The following is a 14,196-nucleotide window of genomic DNA, read 5'->3' on the forward strand; positions in this document are numbered from 1 at the left end:
CCAACCCTAGCGAGACTGCTGGCAATCCGAACTAGCCACGGAGACTTTGCATGGTACCACCGGGAAGTTCCACCATGACAACGCGACTCTGAAGTGCTCCTGCGGAGCGCCCAAAGACCCCCTTGCACATCGCACTATGCCGGAAAACCACAACAGCGAACGTCTTCCAGCGCTGGCCAAGACGGCCACCAGCACCGCCTAGGACACCTAGCGAAGCAATCAAGTACCTCCAGACGCTCTGGGAAGAGCCAGAGGACTTTGCCGCCTTCCTAGAAATCACAGGTTTCTATAACACAATATATAGGCCTCACTAGAGCCTACACTTGTAAGACTTTTCCTGTCTTCCTATTTTCTTTCTTTCTCTTCTCTCTTTCTCTTCTCTCTCTTCTCTCTCCTTCTCTTCTCTTTCCTATGTCCTCTATACTACACACTCCTTAGTAAGCATCAGCTACGACAACTAAAGGCGGATACACACCTACTGCACAATCATTTCAGTGGCGATCAACAGGCGGAACGACCACTACTAGACCACTACAATCATGTAAATAAGAATAGGCATCCTAGGCATAGTACGGCAAGCCATAGGCATAGCCCGTCTACATGCCCCAAGGGAGGCTTTATATATAGACGTTAAATACAACTCACTCACTCACTCACTCCGCGCGGACGGCAGAATCGTCACAACGCAGCTGCCTGGCCGTGCATCTTAAGCGAGCTTTCAGCTACAGTAGCGTGCTGAGATGTCTACGAAGGAGCTCGTATTTAGTGAGGAATCAGGCCCGTGCGCTCCCCACCAAATGCTGCAGCGCACACAGCACAGATAGTTTTCAATTAATTATATCACCACTACCACGTCTAAAATGGGTATGAAACGCCGTAAACCTTTCCAGTATAAGCAGACACCTAAGAAGAAAGTTATAAAAACTTCCCGCACTGAAATACCACCAATAACGCGTGCATTTATCGCCGGTGCGGTTCTCTTTAGAAATGCCTCACAACACGCCCTCGCGCGCGCCCTCTACCGCCCCTAGGGCACTATATCGAAGTTACTGAGTCGGGTAAAGGATAGAGCAGAGGCAGAAGGCTTTAATTTATAGGATCCTACTCTATATCTAAATAATATTAGGCGTGGAAGGCGGAGATCTTAACGTGTAAATAGAAAGACAAGATTATCCGTATCACTACCTAAGACCGCGATTACCGCGAGCAGGAGAGTTAGCAGGCAATTGCACATAATAACTTCAACTCTATTATATCCTAGATTAGTGTTAAAACCTTTAAAAAATGTAATGTACGAGGCGGGATATAAGAGAAGAAAGCCAAGGTAGAAGCCTCCGCTAACATCCACCCAGCGCCGCCAACGTCTTTAATAGGTCCTTGCCCACAATCTAGATTAGTATAAGGTTAGTGATAGGCTTAGATTTAACTTTCGTAAGGTTGTTTTTACTAATAAGACACTAGTAAGAGTAGGAGAAGAGTGCAGAATAATTAGAACTTAGGCTCGCGACGATAAGATCTACAATAACGACGTCCGCTATAATCGCAACCGCCACAACTGCTGCCTCTAGTTCTTTAGAGCCTTTAGATATGACTATAAAGGTTCTTGCCACGTCTACTTTCGAGAAACAAAAGAAGAGAAAGAGGTGACGGAGGCGGCGCTGGCGGCGGAGAATATACTCACCCGAACATCTTCAAATCTTATGCAACGCCAGGCTCGCGCAGCCCTCCAAGAGCTCGGCGAACTCGATATCAACCTCCAGAATAATACAAGAAGGCTTCAGCATATTAAGAAACATAATTATCACCGTGGGATATGCTCAAAGGGTGGTGCTGATGGGTATCGCCACCGCGAAGGCGCACTCAAAAAGATTGCCCCATGGATCAATTCACTTAAAGATCGTGGTATACAGTGTATATTACTCGAAGATGGAGCTCCTCCACACAAATCCCGTATCGCCAACGACTATCTCAACGTACAAGGCATTGAAAAAATGGTGTGGCCTGGCCACTCTCCAGATATAAACGCATCAGAGCATGACTGGCCTTGGATACGGCGACACGTAACGCTGCAGTTCACTCCTAGCTGTACAGCCGAAGAGTTTAAGAGCCAGTGGGAGATAGAGTGGAAAAATCTACCTATTGAGATGATTAATAGGTGGGTGATGGGCGTGATAGAGGTGGTGCGGCGGATTATCGCTCATGAAGGAAAAAACGACTTCCACGGGTAGTCGCAACACAAAAAAATCGGCCAGTATATAGTTTTACATACAATCAAATAGCCTCACGAATTTCAGCAATTTTTTCCATCGCGTTGGTGTTGATATTTCGATATTTTGGGTGGGCGCGGCATCAAATTTTGGAAGGGGGCGCACGGACCTGATTCTTCACTAAATACGAGCTCCTTGGTACAACCCTTGCTGCGCGCTGTGGCTAAGCACTGCGGCTTTAAGTAGTTATTGTGCCCCAGGCAGCTCTTGTTTCTGGCAGCACTTCCCTAGTCGTGTATACGCGTTTACTGCTAGGGAGTAGCAAGCTCAATCTAGCACTGCTCTTTAGCAGCGTATTTAACTTCTCCCCTAAAGCATGTTATATTATGTCTAAAGCGCATGCGATACGGTATCGGTTCTGCATTGTCACGACTTAGGTCGTGCCGGAAGCTTGCGGCGAGCTACGATGACAACTTTTGCTTGTACACTCTGCCTGCTTACTCTGCCTGCTTACTCTGCCTGCTTACTCTGCCTGCTTACGCTTTACTTATGCGTGCACGTTTTCTAAGATATATCGATAAGGCAAACACTGTCCAAGTGCAGACTGTGAGGCGGAATGGCCCTGAGTGATCCACGTATTCAGCCCCCTCAGCCTAGCTAGATACACTGCCTCCCAAGGCTGCCTTCATGGGAGCCCAGTTTAAGCTTGTTCTGCCTCGTTATAGTCTTATTATTATACACCCAACTCAGCAAAACTACTCACTCTCCTCTTTCCTTAACTAAAATAAGGCCACACACTCCATGCGACTCCTTCACTTTGACGCGTTGAGCAGGCTCGTCCTGACAGATTTTCGCGGCAAACGCATTCCACCCTACGCCATCCTATCGCACAGATGGAGCGACTCAGAGATCCTCATCGAAGACATAACAAGCAAGACGTATAAGGAGAAAGAGGAAGGCTATAAGAAGCTTATGTTTTGCGCCGGGCAGGCGGCACAGGACGAGCTGCAGTACTTCTGGATCGACACATGCTGCATCGACAGATGGAACAACAACGAGCGCTCAAGTGCCATCAACTCCATGTTCCAGTGGTATAAGAATGCGACGCGATGCTACGTCTTTCTGTCAGATGTGTCGGTGTCGACTGCAACAAAGCTGGTACAGCGCAGCGACTGGGAGGCGTCGTTCCGTGCAAGCGCATGGTTCACCCGCGGGTGGACACTGCAAGAGCTAATTGCGCCATTATCAGTGGAGTTCTTTTCGCGCGAAGGACTGCGCATAGGCGACAAAACGTCGCTCGATCAACTACTCCACACTATCACTAGCATTCCGCTTACAGCACTGCGCAACTATCCCCTTAACCAATTCAGCACATCTGAGCGCATGCGATGGGCTGAAAATCGCGTAACGACTGAGAAAGAGGATATAGTATACTGCCTACTTGGACTTCTTAGCGTCTCTATGCCTGTAACGTATGGCGAAGGACAGGAGAGCGCATTAGAAAGACTGCAGGCTGAAATACAGGGAGTTAGCAGCGCACCGTCTATCATTCCGTTCTCGCGTAACAAGTCTTTTGTGGGCCGTGAACTGCAGCTTGCGGAGCTAGAGGCGAAGCTCTTCAGCAATAAGCAAAGCACTACCACCCTAGCGATCGTTGGGCCTGGCGGAACGGGCAAGTCACAGCTTGCGCTCGAGGTTGCACACCGAGCAAGGCAGCACGATGTAGATTGCGCGGTGTTCTGGATGGATGCGAGCCACAAGGACAGCCTCTACCAGTCGTATGCAAGCGTTGCGCAGAAGCTTAGTATCCCTGGATGGAATAATAGTGATCTGGCAGATATGAAGCAGGTCATAAAGCACTGTGTGGCAGAGCTGAGGGAGCGGCAGTGTTTGCTGGTGTTCGACAATGTAGATGACATCGCTCTACTATCTAGCAGCTCGTCAACGGTAGATGCGACAGGCTTAGCTGACTACCTGCCACAGTCCACACGATGTTCTGTGATCTTCACAACAATAAGCACCAAAATAGCTAAGACGCTTGCTCCACAAAATGTTATAGCGTTACATGAGATGACGGCAGATACGGCGTTAAGAATACTGCAAAACAGTTTGTCAAGGCCACTCTCACCTATAGAGCAACAACAGTCGGACCTCTTGCTTAGAGAGCTTTTGTACCTGCCTATAGCAATCGTGCATGCAGCCGCGTGTATGAGTGCTAGTGAGATGACTGTGCAGGAGTACGCAACACAACTCGACAAGCACAAAAGCATAGTTCACGAGTACAACAACGACTTGCTCGAGCACAGGCCGCAGAACTGCGGTCTAGGAAGCCCTATTGCTGCTACATTATCTCTATCTATCAGCCAAGTTCGCCATAGAAACGCGATCGCTGCAGACTATCTTTTCCTTGCTGCATGCGTGGATCGAAAAGACATTGCGCTCGACCTTCTTGAGACATCGTCGCTGCAGGCCCGGGAAGATTCCATTAAGGTGCTGGACAAGTATGCGCTTATCACTAGGCGCCCGGCCGAATCAGCACTAGATGTCCATAGGCTGGTGCATGATGCTCTACGTGCTAGACTACAAGCTCAGGGACAGCTCCAACATTGGACTCAACGCGTTATTACACAGTTAGTCCAGGTGTTTCCGAACGGTGATCATAGTAATAGAAGCAAGTGGAGGCGCTTACTTCCGCATGCCCTATATACTCTTTCGTATAGTCAGACAGACGATAACGACAAGAAAAGGCTAGATCTTGTATGGAAATGTGCCATGAGTCTATACGATGATGGGAGGTACAAGGAAGCTGAAGAGCTGTTTGTGCAAGTGATGCAGACGAGCAAGAGAGTGCTTGGTGACGAGCATCCAGACACGCTGACCAGCATGGCCAACCTGGCGTCGACGTACTGGAACCAAGGGCACTGGGGCAGGGCCGAAGAGCTAGATGTGCAAGTGATGCAGACGAGGAAGAGAGTGCTTGGTGACGAGCATCCAGACACGCTGACCAGCATGGCCAACCTGGCGTCGACGTATAAGGACCAAGGGCACTGGGGCAAGGCCGAAGAGCTGTTTGTGCAAGTGATGCAGACGAGCAAGAGAGTGCTTGGTGACGAGCATCCAGACACGCTGACCAGCATGGCCAACCTGGCGTCGACGTATAGGGACCAAGGGCACTGGGGCAGGGCCGAAGAGCTAGATGTGCAAGTGATGCAGACGAGCAAGAGAGTGCTTGGCGACGAGCATCCAGACACGCTGACCAGCATGGCCAACCTGGCGTCGACGTATAAGGACCAAGGGCACTGGGGCAAGGCCGAAGAGCTGTTTGTGCAAGTAATGCAGACGAGGAAGAGAGTGCTTGGCGACGAGCATCCAGACACGCTGACCAGCATGGCCAACCTGGCGTCGACGTACTGGAACCAAGGGCACTGGGCTGAGGCCGAAGAGCTGTTTGTGCAAGTGATGCAGATGAGGAAGAGAGTGCTTGGTGACGAGCATCCTTCTACGCTAAATAGCATGCACAATCTTGCTTATACGCTGCATTCACAAGATCGTCGAGAGGAGGCTCTTTCGATGATGGAAAGATGCTTCCAGTCGCGCCAGCGCATTCTTGGAATACAACACCCTGATACGCGGTCGTCACTCGAGGCGCTGAGCGGTTGGTAAGTAGAATAAATTCAACGACTTATAACTAACACGTTTACTATATATGTTACTAGGTCGTGAAGTTACGTGCGTTTAAGCTTATTAATCTAATATAGCCTTTTAGGGGTTTATTAATGTAATCTATTTACTAAATACGCATCATCTGTCTCAATTGGTACTTGTCGAGAGGGTTTGTTGACATAAACTAGAAGGGTAGTTAACTAGTTAACTAGCTTTTTGTAACTCACGTGCGCGACTAGGCAAACGCCTGTCCGTAGGGCCTGGAATAAGAGCTACCCAGAACATCACTCTTAGAGTCATAGTCCTCAGCTACGGCTCGCAGTAAGGGTCGCAGATATCTTAACACGCTACTGCATGGCCAATATCGCTTGAGACGCACGGCTGGTCAGCCACATTCTAACGATCCTGCTATCTATGCGGAGAAACTGCCAGACTGCATAGTTCCTACCTTGAAGTAATCTTTCATAGCTGCAGTCTTAATTACTGCCTTCTTAGCTTACTCTTCAGCCCGCCGAGCTCGTCGCGGCTGTATATTATCGCGAACGAACAGGGGGGTTCTTATAAAAGGGTTAATTAACGGCATAAACGAGAAGAGCGACAGCACAGTCAACACGAGTTTTATGCGCGTCGGAGGCTGATATGTTAAAAGAGCAGCACTTATATATGTAACAGGGTCGCATCGCGCACACCTGTTTATAAGTACACTGAAGATAGCCCGAACGCCCGGAAGAAAAAGCGTCCCGTCACACCGGGTGTTCCCAGCTCGCGAGGATTGACATTAACGTCTGTCCCTGTGGGTCGAACATCCCTCCGCAACGAACCACCAATATTGCTTAAGTACATTACGTCCAAGCCGCACATTTTTATACAGTTAAGAAAATCTCTATATACTATTTAAACCTACCTCTACCTATTAAAAGCTCTAAACAGCAAAATTACATGCTCCTGTATTGCGTTCTCTAGTGTTTTGTCTTCATCATTGAAGCTACGTTACTTAGACACCCCTGCTCCATCGCAAGAAACACTATCGATTAATTATTTAGGGCTTCCCTAGGATACTAAGCTAACTAAAGAATACAATCTCTATTTTGCATCGCGTGCAGCCTTTGTCTAGAAGTGCTCCGAGTTATTCTGGCCTGCTGTAACTCTCGTTCGCTTTTCGCGAAAGGACTTCGCGTGCTGACAAAGCAGGTTTTGAACAATTAGCGGCCTGCAATATACACCTGCGCTATACTAAAACAGCTTAAACTGTGGCGCAAAGCTTAAGAGGCTTCATCCAGCCACCACTTAAGCGCGCGGTCGCTTGCTGCCTATTCTTAAAAGTCGATTAACTACGATTACTAACACAACTTGGGGTGGCTATTTAGCGCGGTCGCTAGCGCGTGTGGGGCAAGTCTGTGCGAAAGCTAATGATTGTGGCGCTGCGATTACTTAGGATGGGGGCACTTTCGGAGATGCTACTCGTGATAAACTCTGGTAACACCTCTTAACAAACGACCTGCTAGGGTGGGGCGCGCTAGGTGGTATTGAAGAGAAACACTAGCGCAGCATCTCCCAGACGGAACATTTTGCGGTAGCTTGTTGGTCTCGTGCACACATGCTGGAGCGGGGTTGGTGTTTGGCGTTCCTAACACAACAAACCAGCTGGCGGAGTAAGCAAAACGCCGACAATTATCTATAGAGTTTTCCCATTCCTCTCCTAGCCATCCACTACCTTTTGTGCCTGATTGTAAATGATACACCTGCTATTGAACTAATCGTCCAAATGGCCCTTCGCTTAGCTGATCTTCTTAAGTGTTTCTGTGGCCGCACCTATACGTATGCGATTGATCTAGAAGAATATCGAAGAGCGCGAGGGCACTTTCCCTCACATGTCTGTAGAGCAAGATAGCCTGCATGCTTATATCGTGAGATCAGATCGGGCTGGAACGACACAGTAGTAATTAGGAGTGTTCACATGTTTATGCGTCATGCGCTCCAGCTCCGTAATTTGTTATGCAGCTATCCACAACATGTAGTCTTCCTAATCATCTCTAATTTTGCGTCGCACCTACCTTCTCTGATAGGATACACAAATTTTCAGCTGCTAAGAGATAATTTCGTTGATCGCCGCAGCTGTGGTGTTGATGGAGGCTAATGTGAGCTGCTGAACCTAATGAAGATCCTAAAGCTTGTTTTAGCAACACCCTAACAGTCACAGGTTACGCAATGAGGCATCACGATGGTACGCAATAGGTTTGTGATAGGCTATCCTAGAAGACCCATCTTTCGTGGTCCCGATTCTTATAGCCACCGCAACATATTGTCTTATGCGTCACTAGTCTAATACCCTGCCTCGCTCTGTATTAGCACTTACAATCCAGTCTAGCTCCGCATTGAATGCGAGGTATGATCTAAATTCTACGTAATAATAATAATAGTAATAGTCGCAGTATGTAACTAGTACGCCCACATATAAGTAGAGCCCTCCTGGACCACTCCTCTAGTCTCTCTACCCTCCTAGATTTACACTTCAAGCCTCTTTTAATCATACGCTCAACCTCCAATATGAAGTTCTCCACTGTTGCATTTACGATCGCCACATTCCTAGCTACAAGTACCTGGGCCGCTCCAGCCGAGACAACAGCCTCTGAAAATAAAGTATCAAACATGCCAGAGGGTATCTCTGGCGCGGTTGTAGGACCAGATGGTACTTTCTTAGCGGAAACCTCAGATGATTGTGGTGCCAACTCCTGTCATGGTTTTGGAGGTGATGACCTTTGCAATGACCGCGTAAGTCCTTAAAGTATTTAATAGGACTAAGAATTCGTTTAACCGTGCAAATAGTGCAAACACTGTCGTTATAAGCGCGGCTCCTGCTGTGGTAATCTTTGGCAGTAAGTATACCAGATGTTGATTGCCAGAAGGTTCTTAATTCGATTCTGTGTAGAGCTTGCTGCTGCTTCTACAGCTAAAATACCAAAGAGTCTATTAGCTTAAAACATATGACAGAAGGGCAGAAAATTAGATAAATTAGTTAAAAAATTTCTGAAGTACCAAGGTCCGTCCCTACGTGGCGAGACACCCTGTGTGCCGAGACAAACGAGGGGTACCTTGACTTTCAGCAACTGCAAAATCTATGCGTATACTGGGGCCCAACGGCTGCTGTAGCAGAATTTAAATGAAATTGCCCGTGCTTCGCACGGGCCTATCACCTCAACGATGATGATCACCTCAATGATAACACGTAGCTTCTAGCACATACATCTACCACAGGAACGCATAATTAAATGAACTTGACTATGCATATCGTTTTTACCATGCCTAAGGTTAATAAGAGAAAGTCTGTATATAAAGAAGAGGTGGTGGTGTTGCAAAAGCACGCCGAAGCGTTACGCCTACTCCATCAACCTAACATCAAAAGCTATGCAACTACCCACAACTTGCCATATCAGCGCCTGCGACGCGCCTATCTTGGACTTCTGAATCGCTGTGATCGCGCTAAGTCACCTGCTTTATACCGGCTTAACGAGTCTCAAGATTTCGCTCTTGAGCGGTATCTTGATGCTATTGACAATATTGGCTTTGGTATTCATCATGGACTAGTTGAACAGCAGGCAAACTCGCTCCTTAAGGATGCGTATACAGGACTATATGAAGTTGCGCCTAAGGTTGGCAAGCTTTGGGCACGACGATGGCTCGCAAGGTACCCAAAATATAGACGTGTAAAGGCAAAGTCAATTAAGGTACAGCGTAAGCTTGCCCAGAAGCCGGCAGCGCTCCTTGACTGGTATACTAGGCTTAAAGACCTTATCGACGAGCGCGGTATCTTGCCTGAAGATATCTACAATATGGATAAGACAGGCTGCCGCATTGGTGTTGCAAAAGAGCAGTACTTATACACCAAAAATGGACGTACGGTCTTTATCCACAACGCCAACAATCGCGAGCTTATTACCCTTGTTGAGTATATCCGGGCCACAGGCGAGGTTATTCCACCTCTTATCATCGTCAAAGCTGCTACTGTGATGGAGCATTGAATCGTGGATCTACCTGATGGGTATCTTGTAGGCGTGTCTGATAGTGGTTATAGTAACGACAAACTTGCGTACGCCTGGATTCAACACTTTAACAAGGTGACAAGCCGTAGTCGCCATGGAGCTTGGCGCTTATTGCTAATAGATAGGCATAAGTCTCACTACACAAAGCAGTTTTGTCAGCTTGCTGAAGACAACAAGATACAGCTCTTTGCCCTCCCACCTCATACAACCCACCTCCTCCAGCCTCTAGATGTGGGTTGGTTTCAACCGCTCAAGTGGTATCACGGCAAGACGCTTGAGTACGCCTCTCGTACAGGCTCGCGCGACATCAAAAAGGCCGACTTTATGGCTACAATAGAGGAGATCCGGTGCTTAACGTTTACAAAGTCTACAATCTGCTCAGGTTGGCGCCGTACAGGCATAATGCCGTACAAACCTGACATGGTGTTAGCGCATCTTCGCACCTAAGAAGGTTGCTACTCTAGCAATAGTGATCGTAATTTAGCTACGCTCTGTAGCCTTTCAAGCGCTACTAGCAGGATAAAGGTTCTTCTTCGCTTTACTAGACAAGTAACGTAATCTCGGCCATATACTTTCCGGCCACCCCACCAAAAAGCGTACCCCGATTTCAACACGCGATATCTCAACACAACAACGTTTATATCAGAGGGGCTTTACAAGCACCATGCAGAGTCTTAGGTTGGATCCGAAGGACCAGAAGGACCAGGCGGGGGTTGTGTCTCGCGTTTCGAAGCACCCAAAGGAGATAAATACGCGCGCACATCTCTGCAAGCGGAGTAATCTGACTCAATCTTCTCCAAAAGTACGCCCGCTTATTAAACCCTCTTCACAATACTCGCGAACCACAAAGTGATTAAGCTCTAGCGGCATGGGCGACTTATTGGAAGCAGACATTACCTCCACGCTCGACGCGTTGGTGGCTGACGGAGTGGTTGTGTGCGGACCCTACAAGACCATCGACTGCGAGGATGAAGGCTACCCAGTAAGAGTTCAACACCTGGCGAGGATGTAGACTATGCTGATCACAAGACATCTCAGGTACAGTTTAGAATTTGCCCTGCCCTCTTGACGAAGCCTCACACTGTAGGCGCAGCGCTTAGCCCCGCTTTCGATAAAAGTCGCAGATGGGGTCCAGGCAGCGACATGATCCTCCCGAACGAACGGATCATCATTACACAGCTGAATGGCACGCACAATTTGGCCTTAAACTTGTTCTGTGTTGATAGACCTCAGCTTCTAATTTTGACTCTGGACTCCTATTAAAGGCAGCATCAGCCTCTCGATAGCAACGACTTCACGGCTACGCTAGAGGTGTTGAGACAATCGCCTAATATGTATGTTATCTACAACTGCAGCGAGGCTGGTGGATGTAGTCGCATGCATAAGCACTTGCAGGCACTTCGAGGGCCACCACACGCGTTCGATGCTTTGATAAGTCCCAGCGAAGCAAAGTCGAAAAGGACTCCTTTTCAATATTTTGCGCACTGCTTTAATCAAGGCTTCAAAAGAGCGTCAACGTTAGATTTGTTGGACGTATACGCCAAGTTTTTGGATCAGACCCGAAAGGTTCTTGGCTTGGTTGAAGGTGATGTATGCCCCCACAACGTTGTTCTTTGGGGGGATTGGATCATCGTGATTCCTCGGAGAAAAGGGATTTGGAAAGGAGCAAGTGCCAATGCTGCAGGTATGGTCGGATCTATATGGGTTCCAGAAAAGAAATATATAGACAACTGGCTACGACTCGGGTCTGCAAATGTGTTATGAGAGCTTGGTATTCCGCTATAGGCACGTTTCGGCTACCCACACCCTACTGTCCAGATCGCCTAGACCCCCCTAGAACCAATCTTAGCTTTTCAGCCTTCTCACCCCCTGCTTCTAGGATTTATTGATCTGCCTCCCCGACACCCCAGTAAGGCAAGCGTTTTATCAAGCATTCTGGTGAACCTACACCTATGCACACGCAATTTTCTGTATTCCATTTATGTCTGGAGGGTGTCAATTTGCTTTCGCTAACAAACTTTTTCGATTTTCAAAGTTTTTCTGACGCAGCCTGCTACCTATCGTTGTATAATAGGTAGGACGGATAGAGTTTAAAATAAGACTATAAATATATCACCTTAGCTCTCCAGCCAGAATGACAAGGGACACTACGGCGAGGAAAAGAATGTGACAGAGGGCTAAGCGAGGTGGAAATGCCTCCAAAAGCGGCGGCCAAAGACCACCGAAAATGGATGCATTCCCACTGCCACAGAGAGGTAGGTATTTAACGGCAAACCAAATGGTCTGCCACTAGATATCGCCACCACTTGTAGGGAGGACGGCCGACCCGTACCTGCCGCAGGGTTGCCATGGACGTCCGCACTAGATGGCATTGCGAAGAGATATAAAGGTCATTATCCATGACAGGACGGCATGCAGCCTGAGATAGCGTAGTATCTTACCAAGCATAGCTACCATCAAGTCTCTGCTCTACCTGACCCCGCGCTCATGAGCATTGACGATCTGAGCTCCTCATCACCCTCAGAGATCAAACTGAAGCACCTTTCCACGGCCCTAATGATTACAGTGCTCATGCAACGAGCTGTTCGTTGTATGACCGTGCGATAGCTGTATTCCTAAGATATGCGGACCCTTCCGCCTTTGTACCTGCTTGCACTAACGGCGTTCTTCCAGTAACACTCACTCCACTTGCTAAAGCCTAGAATCAGATCTTTGTATTCTATATCATGCGTGCATGTATCGGTTGCGTTGTGCTCAAGAAGTACGACGTGGTGGGAAGAGTATGCATATTTTGGGGATATAGCTGTCGTACGGCCATACATTGAACAGCTTTTTGCATAAGCACTGCAATCATTAGAACCGTAGAAAGGTGCTTCACTTTGATCTCTAAGGGTGATGAAGAGTTTAGATTGTTGATGCTCATGAGCGCTGGTAAGAGTAGAGCAGAGGTCTAGTAGTAGCTAAGCTTGGCAAGGTACTACGCTATCCACGTCTGCGTGCCGTCATGTCATCAATAATCACCCTTCTATCTCTTCACAATGCCATCCAGTGCCGACGTTTATGGCAACCATGTGGCTAGTGCGGGTCGGCCGTCCCCTCTTGCTAGTGCGATTGAGGCGTTGATCTACTTTACCAGGGCTTAAGTGGTGAATATTCACTACGATTAAGTGCTCGAAGCTTCGCTCTAGCAAATTGGAAAGCTATATATCTATATTAACCCTCAACCCTCTCTATGCACTAGAAATTATAGAAAACACAGGTAAGTAGATCATCCCTACATAAGCACTCCAAATTTGGAGCGTGAGAATATGTTAAGCTGGACATTACATATCCACACTCTTCCGGTTCCAACACCAACTACAATCGTCTCTCCTGACACTGCGGAGCATGCCGGTCGATACTCAGAGGGGAGCCACAATAGATTCTCTGAATTATATGTTATCCATACGCCATCTGCGCTTAAAGCTAAGCCTTGATATTGAGGTCTCTGGAGTTCTGAATGGAAAGGCAATGGACTTGCAACACGTGGGGGAACATTAATCTCGATAGTGCCAATATCCGTGTGAAGGGATGAGCCAAAGATGTCAAATGAGATGCAGTAGAGTCGCCTGCCAATACTAAGTGTCTGGAGACACTCACCACTGCTCGCATCCCAGATCTTAACGGTGTTGTCGCTTGACCCGGATGCGAGCCGCGTTGAGTCGTGTGAGAAGGCGACTGACCTGACCCAATTGCTATGCCCCTGCAGCGTTGACAGGCACTCGCCATTGGTCGTATCCCAGATCTTGACTGTGTTATCGCTTGATCCAGATGCGAGCCGCGCTGAGTCGTAGGAGAAGGCGACTGAGTTAACCCAACTACTATGTCCTTCTAGCGTCGATAGGCACTCGCCACTACTCACATCCCAGAGCTTGACCGTGTTATCGCCTGACGTAGATGCGAGCCGCATCGAGTCGTGCGAGAAGGCGACTGACGAGACTGCACTACTATGCCCCTTAAGTGTTGATAGGCACTCGCCACTATTCGCATCCCAGATCTTGACCGTGTTATCGCCTGACGTAGATGCGAGCCGCGCCGAGTCGTGTGAGAAGGCGACTGACCTGACCCAATCACTATGCCCCTGCAGCGTTGAAAGACATTCGCCACTGCTTATATCCCAGATCTTAGCAGTGTTGTCGCTTGAAGCAGATGCGAGCCGCGTCGAGTCGTGCGAGAAGGCGACTAAGTTAACCCAATCGCTATGCCCCTTGAGTGTCGACGGGCGCTCACCGCTATTCGCATCCCAG

At 48.2% G+C, this 14,196-nt stretch overlaps 6 protein-coding genes across 6 annotated transcripts in view; 5 read left to right on the forward strand and 1 right to left on the reverse strand.

Moving 5' to 3' along the window:
- Positions 1-1,676: 1,676 nt before the first annotated feature.
- On the forward strand, positions 1,677-2,309 carry COCSADRAFT_351291 (uncharacterized protein). The gene has a single exon (XM_007707884.1). It carries the CDS (start codon positions 1,701-1,703, stop codon positions 2,226-2,228), a length of 528 nt encoding a protein of 175 aa, XP_007706074.1. The 5' UTR covers positions 1,677-1,700; the 3' UTR covers positions 2,229-2,309.
- A 656-nt stretch (positions 2,310-2,965) lies between these two features.
- Positions 2,966-5,870, forward strand: COCSADRAFT_155044 (uncharacterized protein; the record flags this gene model as incomplete). Its single annotated transcript, XM_007707885.1, has 2 exons — positions 2,966-5,482; positions 5,720-5,870. Exons 1-2 carry the CDS (start codon positions 3,009-3,011, stop codon positions 5,868-5,870), a joined length of 2,625 nt encoding a protein of 874 aa, XP_007706075.1. The 5' UTR covers positions 2,966-3,008.
- Positions 5,871-8,355: 2,485 nt separating this feature from the next.
- Positions 8,356-9,042, forward strand: COCSADRAFT_281281 (uncharacterized protein). The gene is made up of 3 exons (XM_007707886.1): positions 8,356-8,642; positions 8,697-8,746; positions 8,800-9,042. The coding sequence occupies exons 1-3, from the start codon at positions 8,418-8,420 to the stop codon at positions 8,822-8,824; spliced, it is 300 nt and encodes a 99-aa protein (XP_007706076.1). The 5' UTR covers positions 8,356-8,417; the 3' UTR covers positions 8,825-9,042.
- Positions 9,043-10,030: 988 nt separating this feature from the next.
- Positions 10,031-10,330, forward strand: COCSADRAFT_44804 (uncharacterized protein; the record flags this gene model as incomplete). The annotated part of the gene is made up of 1 exon (XM_007707879.1): positions 10,031-10,330. A coding segment is annotated over one exon (300 nt), but the record flags the coding sequence as incomplete, so codon positions are not given.
- A 448-nt stretch (positions 10,331-10,778) lies between these two features.
- On the forward strand, positions 10,779-11,674 carry COCSADRAFT_176782 (uncharacterized protein; the record flags this gene model as incomplete). Its single annotated transcript, XM_007707887.1, has 3 exons — positions 10,779-10,892; positions 10,949-11,128; positions 11,180-11,674. 3 exons carry the CDS (start codon positions 10,779-10,781, stop codon positions 11,672-11,674), a joined length of 789 nt encoding a protein of 262 aa, XP_007706077.1.
- A 1,289-nt stretch (positions 11,675-12,963) lies between these two features.
- COCSADRAFT_185953 (uncharacterized protein) overlaps positions 12,964-14,196 on the reverse strand; it is a 5,018-nt gene continuing 3,785 nt past the window's right edge. The window contains exon 4 of the mRNA XM_007707888.1: positions 12,964-14,181. Coding sequence (XP_007706078.1) covers positions 13,185-14,181 — 997 coding nt within the window. The 3' untranslated portion in view covers positions 12,964-13,184. The remainder of the gene's footprint in view (positions 14,182-14,196) is intronic.

The sequence above is a fragment of the Bipolaris sorokiniana genome (genome assembly GCF_000338995.1).
Source record: "Bipolaris sorokiniana ND90Pr unplaced genomic scaffold COCSAscaffold_24, whole genome shotgun sequence".
NCBI lineage: Eukaryota > Fungi > Ascomycota > Dothideomycetes > Pleosporales > Pleosporaceae > Bipolaris > Bipolaris sorokiniana.

Excerpts from the sequence above, each read along its gene's own strand:
- COCSADRAFT_351291 (XM_007707884.1), top strand. The coding sequence starts at position 1,701 with ATGCAACGCCAGGCTCGCGCAGCCCTCCAAGAGCTCGGCGAACTCGAT.
- COCSADRAFT_281281 (XM_007707886.1), top strand. The coding sequence starts at position 8,418 with ATGAAGTTCTCCACTGTTGCATTTACGATCGCCACATTCCTAGCTACA. Across the intron at positions 8,643-8,696 it reads ATGACCTTTGCAATGACCGC|TGCAAACACTGTCGTTATAA; the intron begins GTAAGTCCTTAA and ends CCGTGCAAATAG. Across the intron at positions 8,747-8,799 it reads TGCTGTGGTAATCTTTGGCA|AGCTTGCTGCTGCTTCTACA; the intron begins GTAAGTATACCA and ends GATTCTGTGTAG.